This window comes from Aotus nancymaae, unplaced genomic scaffold, assembly GCF_030222135.1.
Source record: "Aotus nancymaae isolate 86718 unplaced genomic scaffold, 86718_ANA_hifiasm-v0.15.2.pri h1tg000018l, whole genome shotgun sequence".
In the NCBI taxonomy this organism is placed as follows: domain Eukaryota; kingdom Metazoa; phylum Chordata; class Mammalia; order Primates; family Aotidae; genus Aotus; species Aotus nancymaae.
In genome coordinates, this window is record NW_026988430.1 from 25,209,860 (window position 1) to 25,234,881 (window position 25,022).

At 40.0% G+C, this 25,022-nt stretch overlaps 1 protein-coding gene across 4 annotated transcripts in view; it reads right to left on the bottom strand.

Annotated features, from left to right (window-relative positions):
• The window catches only part of AP2B1 (adaptor related protein complex 2 subunit beta 1), a 132,261-nt gene that overhangs the window by 15,904 nt on the left and 91,335 nt on the right, over positions 1-25,022 (bottom strand). For 3 of the 4 annotated variants that reach the window (XM_064378465.1, XM_064378463.1, XM_064378464.1), the window contains 3 exons: positions 22,265-22,394; positions 1,491-1,575; positions 482-568 (listed from right to left, as the gene is read on the bottom strand). In XM_064378465.1, the coding sequence (XP_064234535.1) occupies positions 482-568; positions 1,491-1,575; positions 22,265-22,394 (302 nt within the window). Of the gene's footprint in view, positions 1-481; positions 569-1,490; positions 1,576-18,832; positions 19,643-22,264; positions 22,395-25,022 lie in introns of those variants that run through there. The other variant, XM_064378466.1, reaches the window with a different exon arrangement.

A 25,022-nucleotide genomic window follows, 5' to 3' on the forward strand; every position in this document is an offset into this window, starting at 1 on the left:
GCCTGGCCCAACTAGGCTTTCATTAACTATGATACACTGTTCAATCATAAACACAGTGTTCTAAGTACAGAATCTCAGAAAGACAGCCACCCTTCCTCCAATACCAAAGATTGATATAAAAGAAGAAATGGTCTTTTGATTTACTAGGGGAGTGAATATTCTCAAGTGCCACTTCAGTTTTTGATTATTAGGATGTTTAAGTAATAGAACTAACACATCTTTACGTACTGAAGAATTGGGTAGATGGGTCAATTCTAGTTTGTTGCCTAAATCTGTTAGCTTGTAAGTAATCTAGTACCTATATCAAAACATGCCGTGTTTTTAAACAGGGTTTTGCAAAGTAATGCATCTACCATATATATCCACTAGAAACATAGTGGATACAGGGGAGGATAAAAGGGTAGGCAAAAGAAAGATTAAAATCTCAAATATCTAATTTGATTTACTAAGAGGAAAATGAAATTTAGAGTACATTACTCACCAGCATTTAAATGACATTCCTTAATCTGAAACTGAAGTTCATTTTCATTGGGAATATCCTTCCATGTTGCAAGAAAGACCTGGCGCTCTGTACAGGGAAGCAGAGGGGAAGGATGGATGTGCATAATCTGTCAGTATTCTGATTTCTGATGCCTAGCATCATTGTTTCTTTGTCATGCTGGTCCTTGCAATATAGCTAACAGCAGGCTGGGACTGGAGGCAATTCTGAGCTCTGCAAAAGTGCTATAATCCAGTTCAATTAATCCCTCATCAATAACACTAAGATACATTGGAAAAGAGTCTACATCTAGGGTTTCATTTTGGCTCCCTTGTTTTCCTATTTTGGTGACTTATGACCTTTCTGAGCCTTAATTTCTTCATCTATAATTACATCTGTCCTGCCTACCCAAAGTGCTATTGTGAGAATCAAATCAATTTAGTGCCAACATAGTTTAATATGCACCATTATAAGCCAGTTTTATTAGATTGTGATTCATAAATAAGGGAAGAGAGAAATGTCAATAGACACATCAGGAGTACTGATGGTTTATTACAAATTACTGAATTCTTAGCTTGAGACAGTATGAATTCAGTACACAGTAAAGTGCTAAATTTACATGTATTAACTCACTAAATCATTATAAAAATTATTTACACTGTAAATTCGGAAACGGAAATTCCAAAAAGTTTATTACCTTGACCAGTCACACAGCAAATAAACGGCAGAGCTGAGATTCAAATCCATATTTACTAGGTCCCCAAACCTCTTACTATATATCCTGGGTGACTGAATTATTCAAGTATCGGGCACCGTGATTTAGAGACCAATGGCAGAGCAAGAACAACTGTGACTAAGGAGAATAAATAATGAGCAATTATTAAGAACTTTAAAATATCCTTACTCCATTTTTTTAACCTCAAAATAACTTGTACTTCTGGGGCTATGCTCTGCCTGACATGCAGAAGAAGGGCAAAGGTATATTCCGCAGGATAGGCAGGAATGTACTTACCCATTTTGCCATCTTCTACAAAAAGCACATTGAGTGGGATGAGGCAGCTGAAGTAGAAGACATCGATATTGTTTTTCACGGCCACCTGCCAGGAAAGCAACAAGGTAAAATGAGGACATTGTAGGGAGCCAGGTAGGAGGGAAAGAACAGCACTGTGTCTAGAAATATGCCTCCCTATTTCCTTCCTCTTTCGGTCAGTGCAGGTCTTCCCAAATCAAGACACACTGGCTCACATACTGCAAAGCACACCCTTACTTACTCAACATTGTATAGAACTGCGACAACCTGCAACTCTACCTCCTTCCAAAAGGCCTGTCTTCAAGGCACAACTTGTATACCAGGAATAAGCTAGTCTGTTGTTTTTTGTCTCTGATTAATAGTAGCTGCTACCACTTACTAAGTTACCTACTAATGATATTATTTCTAACTCTCATTATAATGATCTCAAACAAAGTAGATAACATTCTCCTCTATTTCACAGATAATGAATGAAACTGAGGTTTAGAAAGACTAACATCCACAGTCATGTAGCTAGTACACAGAAGAATTAGGATGCAAATAGAAGTTTGATGCTAAATCTTGATTTTTATTTCTCTGCACAATAACTAGTACCATGCTACCTCTTTATTTTTTAAGATATCAGTTTTAAAATTCTTTCTTTTATAAGCCTTATTTCCCAGGTCTTATGGTTGGAAAAAGCTTGTTGGGTCTAACATTGGTAAACCTGATGACTATAAGAACAAAAAATCTTTAAGCAAGCAAATAAATGAATTTTCTTCTCACAATACAAATTTCTCGACTATGACTCTACCATAGCTTGCTTAATTCGGAGCATGCTGTTTTTTAAAAAGCTACAGTAAGTACTTTATTCATGGCAACACTGATTAGTATACACTTTCAGGAACAGGCAAATTGCACAGCAGCAGATTATAAGGCCCATATACCGTAAGATGAGACAGTAGGAGGAGACTTGCTCTATGTCACCACCTCCCACTGGTTTCTGTCACTAATGACTTTCCTATCTATGCTCTTAGCACTGTAGGAAAACATCTGTCTGAGCAAGTTCTATAATCAGTAACCATACCTGTTTCTATCTCATTTTGCTCTAAAAACATAAAGTTAAAAAGTGCTTGTCTAGTACATTATTCTCACTTTCTGCCGTTTATGGCAAATGTCTACACTTCAACAGCATACTGACCTCTTAAAACTGTGGATATGAGATCCAAATATCCTCTTTCTAAAGTACTTCCAGTCCTTCTACATTTAGTATCAACTTATCTTCCCTACTTTAAATGGTGCCTGTATTCCCTTTTCCATCATTATGTTCTCTCTCCCAGAAGAGTCCATGCAATTATTTTCCTTGCTTTTAACCTGTCAACTAACAGGTTTAGGAGTTTGTGACCTATATATAACATGGCCTGATGCCCAAAATACTGAGATAGGATTCTCAAAAAGTTTAAATCTGGTGAATTTAAGCAGAGTAACTAATCTCAGGAAAGAGACTGAAGACATTCTTTAGGATGTACTAGAGCATGGCTGGGTGTGGTGGCTCATGCCTGTAATCCCAGTACTTTGGGAGGCCAAGGCAGACAGATCACCTGAGGTCAGGAATTTGAGACCAGCCTGGCCAACATGGCGAAAGCCTGTCAATACTAAAAATACAAAAAAAAAAAAAAAAATAGCTGGGCATGGTGGCAGACACCTGTAATCCCAGCTACTTAGGAGGCTGAGGCGGGAGAATCACTTGAACTGGGAAGCAGAGGTTGCAGTGAGCTGAGATCGTGCCATTGAACTCCAACCTGGGCAACAAGAGTCAAACTCTGTCTCAAAAAAAAAGTGAAAACTGGGGATATAATAAAGGTCTCATGTGAAATGCAAGTGTTTATCTTTGAATATAAAGCAGTTATATTTCACAACTCATTCAAATATTTATTAATGTTTACTATGTCTCAAGCATTTGCAATATAAGGAAAGATACAGAAAATAGTATCCCCATCCTCCAGAGGATAATATTAGTGGTTCTTAACTGAAGACTTATATCAGAATCATCTGGAAAGGCTTTTTAAAACAGATGCCAGGCCCTACCCTACATGAAATAATTACAATCTCTGAATCTGGGACCTGGCAGGAATATTTGGGAAGAAGTTCGCAGGAAGATCAACTGGATAAGCAATTAATTTAGAACAGAACATTGTTTATCTAAAAAGTCTGAATGAGTTTGTAAACATCTTGTTCTTCCAAAAGAATCCTTATGCCAACAGGAGCCGTTTAACAATGGAGAAGACATGAAAAGGTCCTCTAGGTAAGAGGTGCTAAACTGTTCTGCACTGTAGACCCTTTGGACAAACAGATGAAAGCCACTGACCCTCTTGGTGAAAAATGTACACACAACATTTTGCCATACAATTTCAGGAGTTTTGGGACACCCCAAGGGCTTTCCTGGGACTTCTGTAGAACAACTGTCTGAGAAGCTAGGATACCCACAAATCAGAGGCAGCAGATACAGAGGTTCAGAGCATGGACTTGGGAGCCAGAATACCTGATTTCAAATTCTGACTCTTACAGTTTCCTGTCTGTAAAATGTAGATCACAACAGTACTGAATCCATGGGGTTGTTATGAGGATAATGAGTTAATATTTGCAAAGCACAGTGAACAGCCTTGATTCTTAAGTACTGTAATAAGTGTTTGTTCAAAAAAGAAAAATTTGGCTGAGTGTGGTGGCGCATGCCTATAATCCCAGCAGGCATGAGCCACCATGTGAGCCTTGGAAAGCCAAGACAAGCGGATCACCTGAGGTCAGGAGTTTGAGACCAGCCTAGCCAACATGGCAAAATCCCATCTCTACTAAGAATTAGCTGGGCATGGTGGCACGTGCCCATAGTCCCAGCTACTCAGGAGGCTGAAGTGGGAATATTGCCTGAACCCAGGAGGCAGAGGCCGCAGCGAGCCGAGATTGTGCCACTGCACTCCAGCCTGGGCTATAGAGCCAGACTTCATCTCAAAAAAAAAAAAAAAAAAAAAAAAAAAGAGAGAGAGAAAAAGAAAAATTCATTTTGCTTTTTACCATCTCCTGTTCTACCTTTTTATTCAGAATCTTTCCTAATTAAGGATAATCACATTAGACTTATCTGAAATCTTACACATGCTCAGATGTAGTACGACTACTATGTTAAGAAAGAGATCAAAAGAGATGTTTTAAAAGGCAAATTGTTAGCTTAATGATTCCTTTTGCTACTGCATTGGTAAATTATCATCTCTTTATAGGATCAACTACACAGGTCACTCACTGGGGGAAACAGTTCATCTCTTTTATATTAGCTTTTTAAAATCTGTATTTTGCAGTTCTCAAATTTTCATTCTAGGCTAGAACTGGGTTCATTTCAAGAATATAGGCTTTCCCAGATCTAACTCCTGCCTACCTCTCCAGCCTACTTCGTGGAACTTCAGCCACATCAAAATTACTTCTTATTCCCCAAACACTGAAAGTCACAGCTTTGTACCCTTTTTAATATGTTGTTCTTTCTGCTTAATATTTTCTTCTCCTTGAGCTTTACTGTCTGGAAAATATCTATTTAACCTTAAGGTTCAGTTCAAGATTAACACTTTGCAGAAAGCTCTAACCCCTCCCCATAGCACCCAATGCATATGCTTCTATGATAGCATATAATAATGGCTTACTTCCAGCTGACCTATAATACAATGAGCTCCTTGATGAAGGGGCTGACTCTTATCTTCACTAGCATATTGACTGCCTCGATAAATATTTGTTGCATGAAAATAGGGGGAAAATGTTGAACAAATAGAAATGAAACACTGTGTTTCTTAACCTTTTTTCTACCTCGACATCATTCACATACATAACAGAATTCCACCAGTAACATCTCTCATTAGGCACATTGATTCTCAATGAGGCAGGAATGGGGCGGGGGGAATGGCATGATGTATGGGTTCTTTTGGTTTCAAATCACTGAACTAAATAATATCTACATGCTAAGAAAGGTAACATAGGTAATGGATCACAACCCAAAGAATGCTAGGTTCTCCAAAGATATGCCAATCATATTTTGGGTGTTAAAAAAGAGCCAAGGGAAAAACACAGTATGAAGCCAGTTTAATTCCAATCCTGATACTGATTACTCTAAAATATAACTAAATCAGCCTTAAAGAACATGATATTGATTGTTGTTTGAGGGAGAGAGGAAAAGAGACAGTTTCTTGTTTTCTTATTTAAAAATTCACTATCCCAACAGGTATAGAGAGGAAGATAATAATCCAGACAAATTTCTAAACTATTTTCCAAGAGCTATAACATCATACCTAGCTTGCTTGAGGGAAATCAATGACCACATATATATGCAACTACCTACTTAATATCTTCACTTGGATAACTAATAGCCCAAAAGGACTACGTCTAAAACTAAACTCTTTTTTTTAAAAAAGAATTTAACTTTTATTTCAAGTTCAGGGGTACATGTGCAGGCTTGTTACATAGGTAAACTTGTGTCATCAAAGTTTGTTGTGCAGCTTGTTTCATCACCCAAGTATTAAGCCTAGTACCCATTAGTTACTTTTCCTGATCCTCTCCCTCCTCCCACCCTCCATCCTCTAGTAGGCCCCAGTGTGTGTTGTTCCCCTCTTTGTGTCCATGTTTCTCATCATTTAGCTCCCACTTATAAGTGAGAACATGTGGTGTTTGGTTTTATGTTCCTGTGTTAGGTTGCTAAGGATAATAGCCTCCAGCTCCATCCATGTTCCTGCAGAAGACATGAGCTCATTCTTTTTTTATGGCCGCATAGTATTCCATGGTATACATGTACCACATTTTCTTTATCCAGTGGATGGGCATTTATCCACTGATGGGCATTTAGGTTGATGCCATGTGTTTGCTATTGTGAATAGTGCTACAGTGAACATATGCATGCATGTGTCTTTATGATATGATAGAATGATTTGCATTCTTTTGGATATATATCCAGTAATGGGACTGCTGGGTTGAGTGGTATTTCTGTTTTTATGTCTTTGAGGAATCACCACAATCTTCCACAAGGGTTGAAGACTTCCACTCCCACCAACAGCATATAAGCATTGCGTTTTCCTCTACAACATCACCAGCATCTGTTATTTTTTTACTTTTTAATAACAGCCATTCCAACTGGTGTGAGATAGTCTCATTGTAATAAAACCAACTCTTAATCTTCCCTCCCCACTTCCAAATACAACCTACTGCTGTCTTTCCAAACTCAGTAACTACTAAGGGATTCTGCAAAGCCTTTAACAGTCTCTGCCTCTCCACTACTCTTCCACCCAACCCCCTATACCTTCCCTTCAGAGCACTTAGCTTCCCCAGTATATGCTCAACATAGCAGCCAATGTAGGTCAGCTGATAAATACTTCTCTGCTCAAACCTTTCCCTCTCACTCAGAATAAAACCCGAAGTTACAATTGCCTATAATCCAACTCCTCCGCCCTCTCTGATGTTGTGCTAATACTTTCCTCCTTGCTAGCTCTATTCCAGCTGCAGGAGTCTGTTGGTCCTTCCTTGCACACAGAACGTACACTGCTACTTCACGGGTTTTTGCATTTGCTGTTTCTTCTGTCTACAATGCTCTTCCTCCAGAAATCCATGATTCTTTCCCTGTCTCCTTTGAGCCTTTGCTTTAATCAGATATTATCTTCTCAGATATGTCTTCCATGACCAACGTATTTTTGTAAGATTGTACCACCCAATCTCCAACTCCAGGACCGCATATCCCAATACTTCTTTTATTTTTTTCCACTGCCCTCCCTACCATCTGATATACTATGCATTGTACTGATTTGCTGGTTTATTGTCTGTCCCCATGCCACATAACCCATCTGTGGTAGAATATAAATTCCATCAGGGAAAGAATTCCCGTCTTCTATTTGCCACAATATTCTCAGTTTCTAGAATAGTGACTGGCACAGAATAGGTGCTGAATAAGAGTGACAGTTGTAAAATATACTATACAAAGTTTCTGACCTCACGTGGGTTTACACAATATATAAACTTAAAGGTTCTATGGGGCTCAATGCAGTGGCTCACTCCTGTAATCCCAGCACTATGGGAGGCTGAAGGGAGGGGATCACTTAAGGCCAGGAGTTTAGGACAAGCCTGGGCAACCTAAGTGAGACCTTGTCTCTATCAAAAAAAAAAAAGCCAGGTGCAGTGGCATGAGCCTTTAGTCCCAGTTACTCAGGAGGCTGAAGCAGGAGGAAAGGAGGATAGGAGTCCAAAAATTCAAGGTTACAGTGAGCTATGACTGTACCACTGCACTCCAGCCTGGGCAACAAAGTGAGATCCTATCTCCAAAACAGACAAAGTCCCAAAAGGAGGTCAGCACTTCTCACGTTTTTCTAGTGTATTTCCCTTAACAGAAGAGGAAAGAATGGATACATAATGGGGAGGAGGCAGGGGGATGGGTCAAGATTAGGGGTATAATATGAAGCAGTCTATCATAAGAACAAAATCTCTTTGAAGTTCCATGCTAAAATCCATAATGTATCCATATACATTTTAATATAAAAATGTGTTTCTCCCTTTATCTTTGAGTAATACTGATGCTCTAGGAAAATGTGCTATTGTGTATTCTTTAGCTTCAAGTATCCCTAGGTTGGTGGGTCATGGTCAATTGGTGGTTCTTAAAATTAACAGAATGCGTTGAAATTGGCATTAAAAAAATAAAAATAAAAAATATCACAGTTCATCTCATGAAGAGTAGTAAGTAATGTTTCCTGAAACTGTTGTCTTATGTATTGTGTGTGTGTGTGTGTGTGTGTGTATATATATACACTATGTAAAATACATTTCTAAGTTGCAGTCAAAAAAGAATAAAAGCCACAATACATACATACCAAAGCAAGCAGTGAGAAAATGGGTTCAATGAGTGAAGGAACGGAATGCACACCTCAGCCTCTGCTTTAGGATGCCCAAAGCAGATCACAGATGGTACAGAAGCAGATTACCTAATCCTCTGTTCCTTTGGTATGTCATGTGCAACATGTGAGCATAACAATATTAACTTGCTTCTTAGGGACATCAATAGGAAAGCAAACAGAAATTATAAGGCGCTTTGAAAACACAAAAGTGGGCTATAAAGGCTTAATAATAACAATTATTAAGTTTTTTAAAGTTACTTTAAGTGGCTGCTGAGGAAGGAGCAACCTGTCAGCTTCAGCCTGTAACCAGCAATTAGTTTCTTTCCATAGTATAGGAAGCCTGCTGCAAGAGCTACAATCTCTTTATGGTGGGACAGGTGAAGAGGAAAAGGCTAAATTAATATTCCAACCTTGCTCCAGTACCCTCAAAAGTACTATACAAAGGTACAAGATGAACTCAGTCTAAACTGCGGCAAATGAGGCCTCTTACCTGACCTCTCACCGCAGGTAACCAAAGGAGGCACTGCCACAAGGAAAACCAAGTCAAGCAGTACAGGACTCGCCTTTGAGATTGTATCTTCTACTCTTCCATAACGTCACTTGTGACCTTTCCACATTTCTGAAGAATTTTTTTTCTTTTATTCCTCTTCTCCATTTAGCTTTTGGAAAGATTATTTGCAGACTGGTCCAAGCTAGGACCAGGCAGTGACGTCAACCATCTCCAGTTCTCTGAGGAATGATGATTCAGATGTGTTTTAAGTACCACACAACCTAGTCAACAGATCCTAGGGGAATGGCTCTGAGTGACAGGTTTTTAATGGTACTAACTCCAACTGTGTGATATATGTCATCTGAGACTCACACAGAAGCGGCCCATTCTGCTAGGTGCTGGAGTTAAATTGACATGTAGTTCTGCAGTCCTGGTCAATGCCAAAAGATATCTACCATCTTAAGTTTATTTTTATTTTATTTTAATTTCTTTTTTGATACAGGGTGTTGCTCTGTTGCCCAGGCTGGAGTGTGGAGGCATGATCACAGCTCACTGTAGCCTTGACTTCCTGGACTCAAGCAATCCTCCCATCTCAGCCTCGTGAGTAGCTGAAACTACAGGTGTGTGCCACCATGCTTGGCTAACTTTGTTATTTTTGTAGAGACAGGGTCTTACTAGTCTTACTATGCTGCCCAGGCTAGTCTCAAACTCCTGGACCCAAGCCATCCTCCTGCCTTGACCTCCCAAAGTGCTGGGATTGCACAGGTATGAGCCACAGTACCTGATGATCTGAAGTTTAAGTAACATTTCAAACTTCATTGACCAATAAATTATCTGGGAATTCTCAGAGACCCTGACAAAACAGGAAGGTTGATCTATGATATTAGACAATATCTGATGTAGTTAAAAACATAGCACAAAGAGTCACAAACCACAGGAAGCGTCAACTGACTTTCCTTCCAGTGCTAATTAAATTTTAACCTGAACAGCATCTTTAGTTCACTTTCACAGCTAGGATTCAACAAGAACTCTCTTCCCATATTCTTTCTTAGTCCGCCCAATAGATCAGGTGGATTACGTGATAGCTGAGGAGGCCTGAAACGATACCAAACTGCTGTTTATCCCGAGTATGAAGCCATATTGATGTATTCTCAGGACACACTAGGACACTGTTCATTGTTACGAGTATATATACAGTGGAACCCTTTATAGGGAAAATTTGACAGATTAGCAGTGGTTCCACGTCCCTAACATGTACTTCAGCATTTGAAGTTTCCATATTTAAACAGTTTTCAGAACTAGAAATGAAAGCTTTGAACAGAGCTTCCAGATGATCTCTAAAATTGTAAATCCTCTAGTAGCACATGTAATTATTGGGCTTTAAAAAGGCAATGAGCTCCTAAGAGCCAATTTCTCTCAGTAAGCTTTGATTCCAAAGAAGTCAAGAGAAACCAAGACACTGAAACTGAAATACTGTGACTTCTCCTGTAGTCCCCATTTGACTATGAGATCTGTTTAATCTCAGTCTTGAAAAACTCTCAAATAACTTAGACCATGAATTAGAAATGTCAGCAAGTTAAATCTCCAGAACACTAAAGATTAGATTAAGATTGTAGGCTGGGCATGGTGGCTCACGCCTGTAATTCCAGTAATCCCAGCACTTTGGGAGGCCAAGCTGAGATGGGGGGATTACCTGAGGTCAGGAGTTTGAGACCAGCCTGACCAACATGAAGAAACTCCGTCTCTACTAAAAATACAAAAATTAGCCAGGTGTGGTGGCACATGCCTGTAATCCCAGCTACTCAAAAGGCTGAGGCAGGAGAATCACTTGAACCCGGGAAGCGGAGGTTGCAGTGAACTGAGATCGCGCCATTACACTTTGGCCTGGGCAACGAGAGTGAAACTTTATCTCAAAAAAAAAAAAAAAAAAAAAAAAGCTTAGACTAAGATTGCAAAGTGGTATGAAGACATTGCTTTAGAATACTTCGGATTAAACTGTCAGCTGAGGCGGGCAGATCACCGGGGGTCAGGAGTTCAAGACCAGCATGGCCAACATGGTGAAACCTGTCTCTACTAAAAATACAAAAAATTAGCTGAGCATGGTGGCGGTGCCTGTAATCACAGCTACTCGGGAGGCTGAGGCAGGAGAATCGCCTGCAGTGAGCTGAGATTGTGCCACTGCACTCCAGCCTAGATGACAGAGGAAGACTGTCTTAAAAAAAAAAATTTCCAAAATGTGAGCACGATTAACATGTTCTATGTTCCTAGTCATCTCCAATTTTGAAAATAGGGTCCATTAATGTGCTGTGATCTTGCCTTTCCTAATATCAATAAACAGAGTAAAGGAAGCAATAGCTTCTAAAATTTGCTCTGCCTACTTGAGAAAATGAATTTGTAATTACAGTCTTCAGATTAAACTTGGCACCAGGACCAGACCTACCCAGATAAAAGGGTATTAAATCAGAGTTAGAGGATAGAATGCAAGGCTGCTGAGCAACAACAGGCAGAGGCTGTGTTTGGGGATACTCTGTTTGTTAAGATGAAGAGATAGCCTTGCTTAGTTTGGTTCAAGAACTAGATGAATCAGATATTGGTTAGTATTTTCTTCTTTTTTTTTTTTTTTTTTTCTTGAGATGGAATTTTGCTCCTGTTGCCCAGGCTAGAGTACAATAGTATAATCCTGGCTCACTGCAACCTCCGCTTCCCAGGTTCAAGTGATTCTCCTTCCTCAGCCTCCCAAATAGCTGGGACTACAGGTGCCCATTACCACACCTGGCTAATTTTTGTATTTTTTAGTAGAGATGGGGTTTCACCACATTGGCCAGGCTGCTCTTGAACTCCTGACCTCAGGTGATCTGCTCGCCTCAGCCTCTCAAAGTGCTGGGATTATAGGTGTGAGCCACTGCGCTTGGCCTGGTTAATACCTTATCGAGCACCTACTGTGTGCCTGGCATTGTTCCAGGCACTGGGAGACACAGCAGTGGGGGAGAAAAACGTAGACAAAACTGCTGCCCCTTGGGAATTTGCACCCTAGTAGGAGAGGGGCAGGGGGCAATACTAAATAATTAAGTAGTATTTAAAACATAATGAAGTGCTATGGGGTAAAAATAAGGAAGGTTGGCAGTACCATGAGTGAAGTGAGGAAATCCTATTAAAAAGGTACTATTTAGCTAGGCGTGGTGGCTCAGGCCTGTAATCCCAGCATTTTGGGAGGCTGAGGTAGGCAGATCACTTGAAGTTAGTTGTTCAAGACCAGCCTGGCCAACATAGTAAAACTCTTGTTTCTAATAAAAATATAAAAGTCAGCTGGGTGTGGTGGTAGGCACCTGTAATCCCAGTTACTAGGGAGGCTGAGATACTTGCTTGAACCTGGGAGGTGAAGATTGCAGTGAGCCAAGATGGCACTACTGCACTCCAGTCTGGGCGACAGAGTGAGACTTAAAAAAAAAAAACAAAAAACTTATTCCTTCTATCTAATTTTGCACCCATTAATCTTCTCTTCATTCCCCTCACCACCATCTTTCCCAGCCTCTGGTAACTATCATTCTCTTCTCTTTTTTGGGTATTATTTTAGTAGAGACCTAAAGGAAGGAAGTAAGCCATACAGATACGGAGATTGGGAGAAGGCACATTCCAGACAAGGACAACAGTCAATTAAAAGGTAATGAGGTGGCAGCATCCCCTATTCTAAGATCAGTGAGGAGGCCAGAGTGGCTACAGTGAAAGGGAAGAGTAGCAGGTGAAGTCAATGAGGAAAGGAGCGAGAGAAAGGCATAGCTAGATCACCTAAAGTCTTGGAGACCTTTGGTAGGATTTTGCCTTTTCTGCTTAGAAATTATTAATGTAAGTTCTTCCAGGTGGGCAGCTGAAAGTTTGTTAATTCTTGCTAAACCACTGGCTGGTTATACTCAGGGTTACCTGAGTTTAACAGTAAACCCTAAATAGCAAACAATAGCTCAAGTTGTCCCTCAGCCCCACCCCACCCCCACTATTAACATAAACAGTACTCAAAGATGAGACAGCAGCAACCAAGGGCACATCAGCCAGTACGTGTAGCTCTGTAGCTGTCATTGAAGGGAAAGGGAAAGACTGGTGCCTTTGGGCTTATCTGTCAAGCAGGCTGAAAGACCTGTGAAATTACTGCTGGCTGTTTCTGGCAATTGAAACTATATAGAGTAATTCTGTTGTAGGCTGCTAGACGAAGAGAGGATTAGGGCCCAGTAATAGAGTGTTCTGAAGAGTAACTGGGTTGGTCAGTATAGTATCACAGGTGGGTTATACATTCGCAGAAAGCAGTCACATATACATTTGCTATAAGTTACCTGAGTATAACAGGTATCTTACCTGAGGGTTGCCTGAGTGTAACAGGCCAGTGGTATAGCAAGAATTAAGCAACTTTTACGACTCTGATGGGACCATACCTATGTCGCTGGCAGCTGTGTGCCTCATAGAGCACCCAGGGTCAAGGGAAAATCATGCTAAAATACACTGCATCTGTTCCTACTCCTGGGTAGCTTCCTCATTTTAAAAGTTTTATAAGTTAAATAAATAACGTATAGCAAATGTATACGTGACTGCTTTCTGCCAACGTATAACCCACCTGTGTTACTATACTGACCAACCCAGTTACTATTCAGAAATCCTTATTTCTGGGCCCTAATCCTCTCCCCTTCTAGCAGCCTACAACAGAACTACTCTATATAGTTACAGTTGCCAGAAACAGCCAGCAATAATTTCACAGGCCCTTCAGCCTGCCTGACAGATAAGCCCAAAGGCACCAGTCTTTTTCCCTTTAATGACAGCTACAGAGCTACACGTACTGGCTGATGTGCCCTTGGTTGCTGCTGTCTCATCTTCAAATATTGTTTATGTTAACAGTTGGGGGTAGGAAGAGGGGGGCTGAGGGACAACTTGAGCTATTATTTGCTCTGCAGGGCTTACTGTTAAACTTTAAAAATACATTTAGGCCAGGTGCAGTGGCTCACACCTGTAATTCCAGCACTTTGGGAGGCTGAGGCAGGTGGATAGCTTGAGCCATGAGTTCAAAATCAGCCTGGGAAACATAGCGATGCCTCAACTCTACAAAAAATAAAATAAAATAAAAAATTAGCTAGGCATGGTGACATGCACCTGTAGTCCCAGCTACTGGTTAAGGTGGGAGGATTGCTTGAGCCTGGGAAGTCAGGAATGCAGTGAGCTATGTTGGTGCCACTGAACTCCAACTTGGGAAATGGAGTGAGACCCTAACTGAAAAAAACAAATAGAAACATTTAATACATACTGTACTAAATCATAAAATGGTGAAGCCTAGACTAGAAAACTGTTAAAGTGATGAGCTATTCCACTCTAATTTAGTATGCCATAGAAGACCTAGTAGAAATTATTCTTTTTCTTTCTTTTTTTTTAAATAGTCCTCTCAGGAATAAGACCTAGTAGAAATTCAATAAAAGAACAGACTTCAGTAGTAATAGGAGTGAATGAACGTAACTGATTTTTCAATCCATGGGTAAACTGATCTAGAATTAAATCTAGGTTCTAGATATTAAGCATATATTCTCAGATTAGTTAGCTGCAAGTTAGAAATCAAATGGGTTCACGATTGTGCCTTTGTTCTGGTAGACGGTACAACCGTCCATGGACAAAAGGAGGACACATGGCTGTCAAGATGACGGGACAGATGGGCAGGCCACTGAACAGAGATGCTATCTCTGGGTAGTTCCACTGGGGAAGCAGGTCATATAGAGGGACCAAAATTACTGTCAGGAGCACAGTGGGAGCTATGGAATCGAGAAGTTCTGTGCTTTCCTGTTCTGAGTACTTGCCCTTCAACTCCTTCAGGGGTTCCTGGAAAGGCAGGCTGCTACCAAGTCAAGGATCATCTTTCATCCACACACTTTTCAAAGTGATTAGATAATATTTTCCTTCAGTCTCCAAACTGTAACTCATTCCAACTACATTTACCAGGGTCCCTCCTTCTCAATGGTTTTTCTTCTAAAATTAGAACAATAAAACTGACATATATAAATACCCTTCCATAAACTTAGGCTTTCCTGAAGTAGAAAAAATAAAGAAATTCAGGGCCAGGCGCGGTGGCTCAAGCCTGCAATCCCAGCACTTTGGGAGGCCGAGGCGGGTGGATCACGAGGTCAAGAGATCAAGACCATCCTGGTCAACATGGTGAAACCCCGTCTCTACTGAAAATAGAAAAAATTAGCTGGGCATGGTGGCACGTGCCTGTAATCCCAGCTACTCAGGAGGCTGACGCAGGAGAATTGCCTGAACCCAGGAGGCGGAGGTTGTGGTGAGCCGAGATCTACCATTGCACTCCAGCCTGGGTAACAAGAGCGAAGCTTTGTCTTAAACAAACAAAAAAACAAGAACAAAAACAAAAAATACCAAATAAACAACTCTCTAACAGTTTTATGCAGACAGAATTGGTCATTTAGGGTAGTAAATCACTGGTGGTATTCATGTACACACTGATATTCCCATCACTGCCAACACATATAGAGTGAATTCCATCAAAAACAGATAGGGTTTGAAACAGACAAAATTAAAGGCCATCTCTTCCAACTATGAGATTTTACATTCTTTATGTGTACATGCTCACATGGCTCAAAGCTTTTCTGCAGTTTTATTTAAATATACACGGATCTTAATACTACAAAGCCTATACATAACTTCTTCATTAAAAAATTATGAATAATGCACCTTTTTCCCTATCTCATTAAAAATCATGCTATAGCAAAATATAAGAGAGTAAACATGAATGAGAGCAGGGTATGGTTCTCAATTCAACCTAGCTGAGGAAAAAAATCTGAGTGAGTTCTCTGTAATTTCAACCTATAATATACCTTAAGGCAGGAGATAATGAGCCATAATGAGAACATAGGGACTACAAAGAGGTAGCTACTTGACATTCAGAATTCAAAGCCCCCACTGCATCACAAAGTTAAATCTAAAGACCACAAGGTTAAATCTATTTCTAATCATTTATCAAACTAGATACATAAAACTGATTCTATTATTCATCATTAACTCCTAACTCATAATCATGATAAAAAGATGGCTGTGAATTTAAAAAACAAACAAACAAAAAAGCCCACAAATCACTTTTATTACCATTTTAGAACTACTGTGTGAAATTCATTATCCTTTCTCAGATATCAGCATGGGCTTCTAAGTTTGGGTGTTTAACTGTCTCCTGCCTTTGAGGACAGATTTCTGATCCATCAGACCACCCTTGTCAGAATACAGGACTCTTTCTGATCGCTTCTGTGTGGTCATTCAAGCAGGACAGTTATTAATAATAGATATATTGCTAAAAGATCCCAGAAACCAGTATTTGAGTGCTGGTTACAGAAAGACAAAAAATATAGCTTAGTAGAATCTCGATTATCTTGACAAAAAAGATAAAGGAGTGTTCTCACTAAGGACAACCTAGTAAAAAAGGAATATCTAATATGTAATATATTTTCTCAGATGAGATATGTTTATAGTCCTGATAAGCCATGAAGAATATGTCAAACCGGAAGTAGTAATCACAGTAATTTTCTATTTTATTTTTTGACAGCAAAATATTTTAATCTTTCATAATTAAGACTCCAGTACCTATATACTGCTTATGGAATATTTTAGGTGGGATATTTTTAGGTCTACAGGGATCATTTGGATAGTAGATGCAGCATTAGATCTATTTGTCTGACCTGGGAATCTCTAAATAGTTCCCAAAAGATCTACCACTTCAAGGACTCATTGTCTATTCAAGCAGCATCGTGGTCCCACCAATGCAATTAGAGTGTGCAGTCCTCAATTATGGATCTTGGAAGACCAAAGGAGGCTTCAACACTGACTTATTTGGCTTGCACAGCAGTCAAGAAAAGTCAGCAAATGCCAGGCTGGTTTGCTTCATTTGATGGAAGCTGCTGAAAAGGTCTTCCATTTGGAAGTGTTTACCAGATTTTCTGGTACAATAGCTATAGCTGTGGGCTTTCTGAGTGTGAAAGGACATATGCAGGACATGAAATATCAGGGACAAGTACCATCTGCAACTGACTGTCTCACAGGCTGGAACGTCAATGTAGGAGTAGCAAGGGACAGAATTTCCTCAGAGCCATACACTAGCAAAATTTGGCTGGCAATGAGCTTAAGACATGAATAAACAGGATTGTAAGATCGTGTCCTTTGCAGCTAGTGTCTTCAGCACTTTCTGCCCTAATCAAAGGTTAAATGAACAGAGCTGATGAATACTGCCTTGTTTTAGAAAGACATTCAAAGACAAAAAACAAGAGACATTATATCTATTTCTTTTCCCTAATTGATGTTCAGCCTCTTATTTGACAATGTTTATGTGAGATTTAAAGGCAATAAAGAGAGGGGCAACAAAAACTATATATGGGAAAGGGTCAATTCTTTCTCCATAGGTTCACCTCTAAAGTTCCCAATCATAAAGTTGTATAGCAGGAAGGCAAGATAATTTTCTTTTTTTTTTTTTTTGAGACAGAGTCTCACTCTGTCACCAGGCTGGAGTGCAGTGGTGTGATCTTTGCTCACTGCAACCTCAGCCTCCTGGGTTCAAGCAATTCTCCTGCCTCAGCCTCCCGAGTAGCTGGGAGTACAAGTGCATGCCACCACACCCAGCTAATTTTTGTATTTTTAGTAGAGAAGGGGTTTCACTATGTTGGCCAGGATGGTCTCGATCTCTTGACCTCATGATCTGCCCACCTTGGCCTCCCAAAGTGCTGGGATTACAGGAGTGAGCCATGGCACCCAGCCTGGAAAGAAGAATTTTTAAGGTGCTATCAGACCTCCAGGGAGAGACAGTAGATTGAAAATCACATTTAAGTTTCCTTTCTCCTGGAAAAAGTTCTGCCATAACTAAAGGAAGATAAAAAATTTCAAGGTATAAATTCATAGAGACAGTAAGAAAAAGATAAAGCAGCAACAAAATCTTGGTACCTGGAAAACAGATGGATTGGCAATACCACCACAGAATTCTCAAAGGCTTAGGGCTGGTAGCACCTCTGGTGAACGTTGATTTAAATAAATTCCAAGATAATTGTATCAGAAAAATGAGAATATGAAAAGTATATAGATAATGGCGGTGAGTGGGGAGATAGACAGGAATACTTAGAAAAATCCAGCTGGGTATGGTAGCTTGCACCTGTAATCCCAGTGCTTTGGGAAGTCAAGGTGGGAGGACTGCTTGACCCCAGGAATTTGAGACCAGCCAAGGCAATGTAGACCCTCTCTCTACAAAAACTTTAAAAAAATATAAATCAGCTGGGCGTGCTGTTGTGCTCCTGTGGTCCCAGCTATTCAAGAGGCTGAGGTGGGAGGATTGCTTGAGCCCAGGAGGGGGCGGCTGCAGTGAGCCGTGACTGTACCACCAGCCTGGGTGACACAGTGAGACCCTATTTCAAAAAAATAAAAATAAAGAAAAATCTAGGAGTCCCAATATTAGCATGTTACTTAGGTAATTATCAAAAGAATCAAAAGAGGTGAAAGAAATTGGCTTTGTGGAAGGAGATTATCGGAGGTCTTATTAGGGAAGAAAGTCTGGGGACTGGGTTTTTCTTAAATAACTGTAGCATTAGTTGACTCTTTAAACTGTGCCTCTATCACCCTGATAAAAGCCAAAAGATGAAACTTGAAAGAATGATGCTATCAATGTTGTAAGAGTTTATGGCCCTGTGAAAAAGGAAGCCAAGCAGCTGTGGGAACTCTGCAGCATCTATATAAAGACCATGAGCATTATTACCCTGGAGATGAACACATGTTAACTCATAATTCCACTGTCTTCTTGCAGACACTGACTCAAAAAAGCAGTCACTTGCCAGGTGTCAAGTTTGAAGAAGTTCATTGGGAAAATGTTTCTAAGCACAACTAACACATGAAATGAGAAACAAGGACATCAGAGTCAGAGAAAACTCATTTAGAGGAAATATATTTAGACATTTATTAAGGCTTTTGCTTTATTTAAACAGAGAATCAATTTTCTTTTAAGGAATATAATTATATAATATAAATAAACTCAAGACGCTTCCATTATACAAAGCTTAACTTGGCTTTGTATAATGTTTATTAGTTGATTCACAAAAGCTTTTACAGTCAATGTCACTATAGTAGAAAAATTCTTCCAGGTTCAAATTTCTACTATGTATTTAATTCCCATATTTGAGGCATAATGTATTTTACATTTTAAGAATAAATGGGCAGGACACGGTGGCTCACACCTGTAATCTCAGCACTATGGGAGGAAGAGGTGGGTGGATCACCTGAGGTCAGGAGTTCGAGACCAGCCTGGCTAACATGGCAAAACCCCGTCTCTACTAAAAATACAAAAATTAGCTGGGCATAGTGGAGGGCACCTATAATTCCAGCTACTTGGGAGGCTGAGGCAGGAGAATCACTTGAACCCTGGAGGCGGAGGTTGCGGTGAGCTGAGATCATGCCACTGCAATCGAGCCTGGGTGAAAAAAGCGAAACTCCGTCTCAAAGGAAAAAAAAAAGAATGAATGGTATCTTTTTTAACTTTTTAAAATATTGTTTCAAATAGTCTGTAAGCTGATAAGTAGTTTAATGAGTGTTTTGATGAAAAGTTTTTATAATAAGTTTTATACTACAGTTCTGGCAGCTGGGCTTGATTTTATTGTTCTACACATTGATATTAAATTAGCCAAACCAGCTAAAACCCATATGTAATTCAAAATTTCATTTCCTCAATCCCCAAACACATTTTCTTTCCTGATGGTCTGGAGTACCTAGAAAAATACAAATTTTCCCACATGAGCTCTTGAACCTAAACATTATACAAATACATTTAAAAGCTAGATTAATCTTTACCTAGCTTTATCTGGATCTATATAGTTTAACCTTGTTGGAATTATGTTTTGATTTTCTTCTTGTTCATATGTGGAAAAGGGCAGAATGGAGGCTGAAATCTGAAGTACCCTACACACCTCTAAGCAGCCATTAGTTTCAACTCTCACCAGTACACACTAAGTAGAGCTGCTCAGAGGGGGGAAATTTTTTCTCCAGTTTTATCATCTCCATTGGGAAATGCCAATTAATGAGAAAATAGCCACAATTACGACATTCCCCAAAAGAAGAGAATCCACGGGGGAAACTTGAAAATTCAGTAGTTAACTATGGATGGAAAAATTTAAAGTTTGCTTTTTATAATATCAGGTTTATGAAAATTAAAACTTGCTAGTTCTAATATCATATCAATACTTTTGAGGGAAGGGTTGGACTAAGATTTGACTTCTCTTATGAGGTTTCCTATTCAGGTGTTAGTCAAATGGAAATGCCAATAGGAAAGTAAACGGACATTCATTAATTTGCTAACTGTTTCTTTTTTTCTTTTCATTTTAAGAGCAGATAATTTGCCCTGGTTTCTGTGACCCAAATTCTCTTTCCTACTTAGGAGGTAAAGCATTCTTGCATGCATGCTGACTGTCCTCAAATATTAGGCTTGAGGCTCTGTGGCCAATGGGAGGTTAGATTTTGATGAAAAGGGAACAGATGTAGATTTGGGTTAAGTTTCTTCAGGATCCTGTGCTGGAAAAGCCCCTTTACACATTACTGTCATCATAGTAACAGCTAATTCCATCTGCATAGTAATCCTTGCTTTATCCTTCTAGTCTGAGCCAAGTTATATTGTGACTCACTCATCTACCCTCTAAATCGTTACTCCCTTTGCCGAAAAAAAGACAGTCAACTACTGTGGCAACAAGGTAGTTAGTGAACTGGCAAACAGGCCTGTTGTGCTGGTATTTAAATGACTGTAGAATGTTTAGTTTTAATCCAAGATAATTTACTCTTGACGTCTCACCATCAGTACTAGTATATCACACTGGAATTTCTAGAAGATTATGCAATGGGATCCCACCTGTCTTGACTGGAAAGTTGACATTTTCTTTCATCATTTTAAACATATTTCATAGTCCCATTCAGACTGTTCTATCTTAAGATCTTAGTAGGGGTGGGGGCAGTACCAGTCCTCCTCTTTGCAATGTTGACTGTCCTTCACAGTGCATCTTTCTCTCTCTCTCCTATTAAATTGTAAGCTCACTTTCAGTAGAAATTTCCTTTTCAGTTGGAGGTCCTGAAGGCCCTAAATTTTATAACTGTTGCTAAAGGGCTGCTTGTATTTGCTTCTGACAGGACTCTAGGTTTTATCAGACCTGGGCCAATCTTATATTAATTTATTGATTTGGAGGTTACTACATAAATAGTGTAAACCTGGACTATATTACTCATATATAGTATTGATTGGGCCTTGAATTTCTCACAAGGGGCTTTACCCAGAACCCTGCTCAGAACTTTCCTGTCATTTTTGGCAGATGGTGAAAACATTTTCCTAGCTCTTCTTTGAGGGAGCTGCCCCTCCAGGGTCTCTGCTTTGTGTAGGGGTTGTTCCCCATTTCAGGGACGTCCAAGGCTTTCTTCCTGACCTTAGGAAAATTAAAACTATAACTACTAGCAACCTGCAGTGTTGCTACAGCTCTGACTTACGAGCTTACTGCTCTGCCTTCATGTTGCCTGACGCCCATAGGGTTTATATTTCAAAAGAAACTTCAAGGTAGGTGAAAACTGAATGAAACTCTAAGCTGATACCCAAGCATTCTAAACAATTCAACATTTTCAAGATAAAGAGGCTCTTGTAGACCAGATAAAATTCCTCTAAGGTGCTGTTATACTTATCATAAATACATACTAATGGGGCATTTAAATCCAAACAGCCTAACTACTTGTGGTCCAGTGTTCAGAGATAACCTCCATACAAATCTCTTCTTATATAAATGATATTCAAATTTTGCTATAAAAGCCTTAAGGAAAAAAGGTTTACAAATGAGAAGAAAAAAAGTTTTTAAATGCTTGTTGAGTAAAATAACGAGTATCTATGTCAATGCATGACTTTTGTTTTCTTAAAAACAAAACATAAAACTCTCCTTCACAAAGATTTATTTCAAATCCTATTCCATGACTAACTCAACCTAAGGAAGAAACAGGGATTTTTTTACATGTAAATGAAAAATTGGGCAAGGAGCAGTGGCTCACGCCTGTAATCCCAACACTTCAGGAGGCTGAGACGGGTGGATCACTTGATTTCAGGGGTTTGAGATCAGCCTGGCCAACATGGTGAAACTCTGTCTCTACTAAAAATACAGAAATTAGCCAGGCGTGGTGGCGTGTGCCTGTAATCCCAGCTACTTGGGAGGCTGAGGCAGGAGCATCGCTTGAATCTAAGAGGCGGAGGTTGCAGTGAGCCAAGATCGCATCACTACACTCCAGCCTGGGCAACAGAGCGAGGCTCCATCTTAAAAAAAAAAATTGGCAAGATATTAATTTGTACCACCTAAGTAAAGTAAAATTCTGACCTGCAGGTTATTCAGAGGTTCCATCTTCATGACTGGGCCCAAGGTGTTGAGAGGCAAGGAGACATCAATGCTCTGGTTTGGCATCAGTGGTGTATGGATGGCCAGAGGAGTGCTGGGAATGACACCAAAGCTAGAAGAGAGGATAAATTACAGGCGTTAATCAAGAGGCAGGATTTAGCCATATCTTTGGGTTTTAAGGGCATTTTGTCCCATTTATAGAAAAAAAATTTTTTTTGAGACAGGGTCTCTCACTCTGTCACCCATGCTGGAACAAAGTGGCATGATCTCAGCTCACCACAGTCCTCACCTCCCAGGTTTAAGCGATCCTAAAACCTTAGCCACCCAAGTAGCAGGAACAATAAGCATGCATCATCATGCTATGCTAATTTTTGAATTTTTAGTAGTGATGGGATTTCAATGTGTTGGACAGTCTGGTCTCGAACTCCTGAGGTCAAGCAATCTGGCCACTTTGGCCTCCCAAAATGCTGGAATTACAGGCGATGAAACAAATTTTTAATACAATTAAATGAAAGAGATAGCAGGAATCAAGGTGCTCAATTCCAACTTGCTGTAACACTGGTTACATCATAACTTCTGTTTTCCATTAAATGGATTTGAGGAAGGAGAAAACATTTATAAGCGCAGAACTGCTTTGCTAGTGCTATGATTGCAAAAGTTTCTTCTCTTTAAAATGTCACTAGCGGGACAGGCTTGATGAATATAATTTTTAATAATCTTTCCTTAGATAATTCTTGGGAGAAAGAAGGATTAAGAATTTCCACGCTGAGGCCAGGTGTGGTGGCTCATGCCTGTAATCTCAGCACTTTGGGAGCTTGAAGCAGAAGGGTCATTTAACATAATGAGACCCTGTCTTTACTGCCCCCACCCCCCAAAAAAACCTAATAGAGTAAAACAAATTAACTGAGCATGGTGGCATATGTCTGTAGTCCCAGCTACTCTGGAGGCTGAGGTGGGAGAACCCCTTGATCCCAGGCACTCAAGGTTGCAGTGAATTGTGACTGCACCACTGCATTCCAGCCTCAATGACAGAGCAAGACCCTATTTTAAAAATACAAAAACCAAAACCCCAAAAACCAATTTCTACTCTATAAAGAGAAGTACAATAAGTTATTTCACAGGCTTGATGACCTGCCTGATAAGTCCAGAGGATTATTTACTGGTAATTCTTTCTTTTTTTTTTCACTTACACAGGACACAACCACTGGAAAAAAGTAAAGCAGAACTGATCGGCTTATAAATTCCAAACAATTAGGGTAAGTTGTATAGCCATTCGCTTAGAAAGTGTATGGCCACTTTCTAAGTTTCAGGCAGGCAATGAATACCTACCAGTTTTCTCTAGGAAAACTTGTTTAATAATACAAGAATGGTAAAGAGATGGGAAACTCAGCCTGAGTCTGAAGTTAAATAGAAAACAAATCCATATGTGGGAGGACAAACAGTCTGAGAAACATAAGGATAAAATTTTATAGGCTAGGGCAGGGCGCGGTGGCTTACAACTGTAATCCCAGCACTTTTAGAGGCTGAGGCGAGTGGATCACTTAAGGCCAGGAGTTCGAGACCAGCCTGGCCAACATGGTGAAACCACACCTCTACTAAAAATACAAAAGAAAATTAGCCAGAGAGTGGGCACCTGCAATCTGAGCTACTAAGGAGGTTGAGGCAGGAGAATCACTTGAACCTGGGAGGTGGAGGTTGTAGTGATCCGAGATCACACCACTGCATTCCAGCCTAGGCCACAGAGCAAGACTCCATCACACCAAAAAAAAAAAAAGAAAAAGAAAAAAAAAAAAAAAATATATATATATATATATATAGGCCGGGCATGGTGGCTCACACCTATAATCCCAACATTTTGGGAGACCCAGGCAGGAGGATAACTTGAGCCTAGCAGTTCAATATCAGCTTGGGCAACATAGAGAAACCTCGTCTCTAGAAAAAAAAAAAATACAAATATTAGCCAGTGTGGTGGTGTGTTCCTGTAGACCCAGTTCCTCGGAAGACTGAGGTGGTAAGATCACTGAGCCCAGGAGGTTGAGGCTGCAATAAGCCTTGCCTTGACCACACCATGCACTCCAGCCTGGCAAAAGAGCAAGACCCTGTTTCGGGTGAAAAAGAACAAAAGAGGAAAACAAAATTTTATAAAGATGGAGCAGAGGCTGGGCACGGTGGCTCACACCTGTAATCCCAGCACTCTGGGAGGCCAAGGTGGGAGAATCACCTGAGGTCAGGAGTTCAAGACCAGCCTGGACAACATGATGAAACCCCATCTCCACAAAAATACCAAAATTAACTGGGCATGATGCAGGTGTCTGTAATCCCAGCTATTTAGGAAGCTGAGGTGGAAGAATCACTTGAACCTGGTAGGTGGAGATAGCAGTAAGTTGGGATTGTGCCATTGCACTCCAGTCTGAGTGCCAGAGTAAGACTCCATTTCAAAAAAAAAAAAAAAAAGATGCAAAATAATACAAATTTATATTTAACTTATATTCTAAATAGGCTCAGGAAGGAAGATGGGACTACAATATTTATAAAATTAACTAGAGTTTACACAGGACAGGAGTGGTGGCTAATGCCTGTAATCCCAACACTCTGGGAGGCAAGGCAGGTGGATCACCTCAGGTCAGGAGTTCGAGACCAGCCTGGCCAACATGGTGAAACCCCATCTCTACTAAAAAATAAAAAATAAAAAATTAGCTGGGCATGGTGGTGGGCGCCTGTAATCCCAGCTACTTGGAAC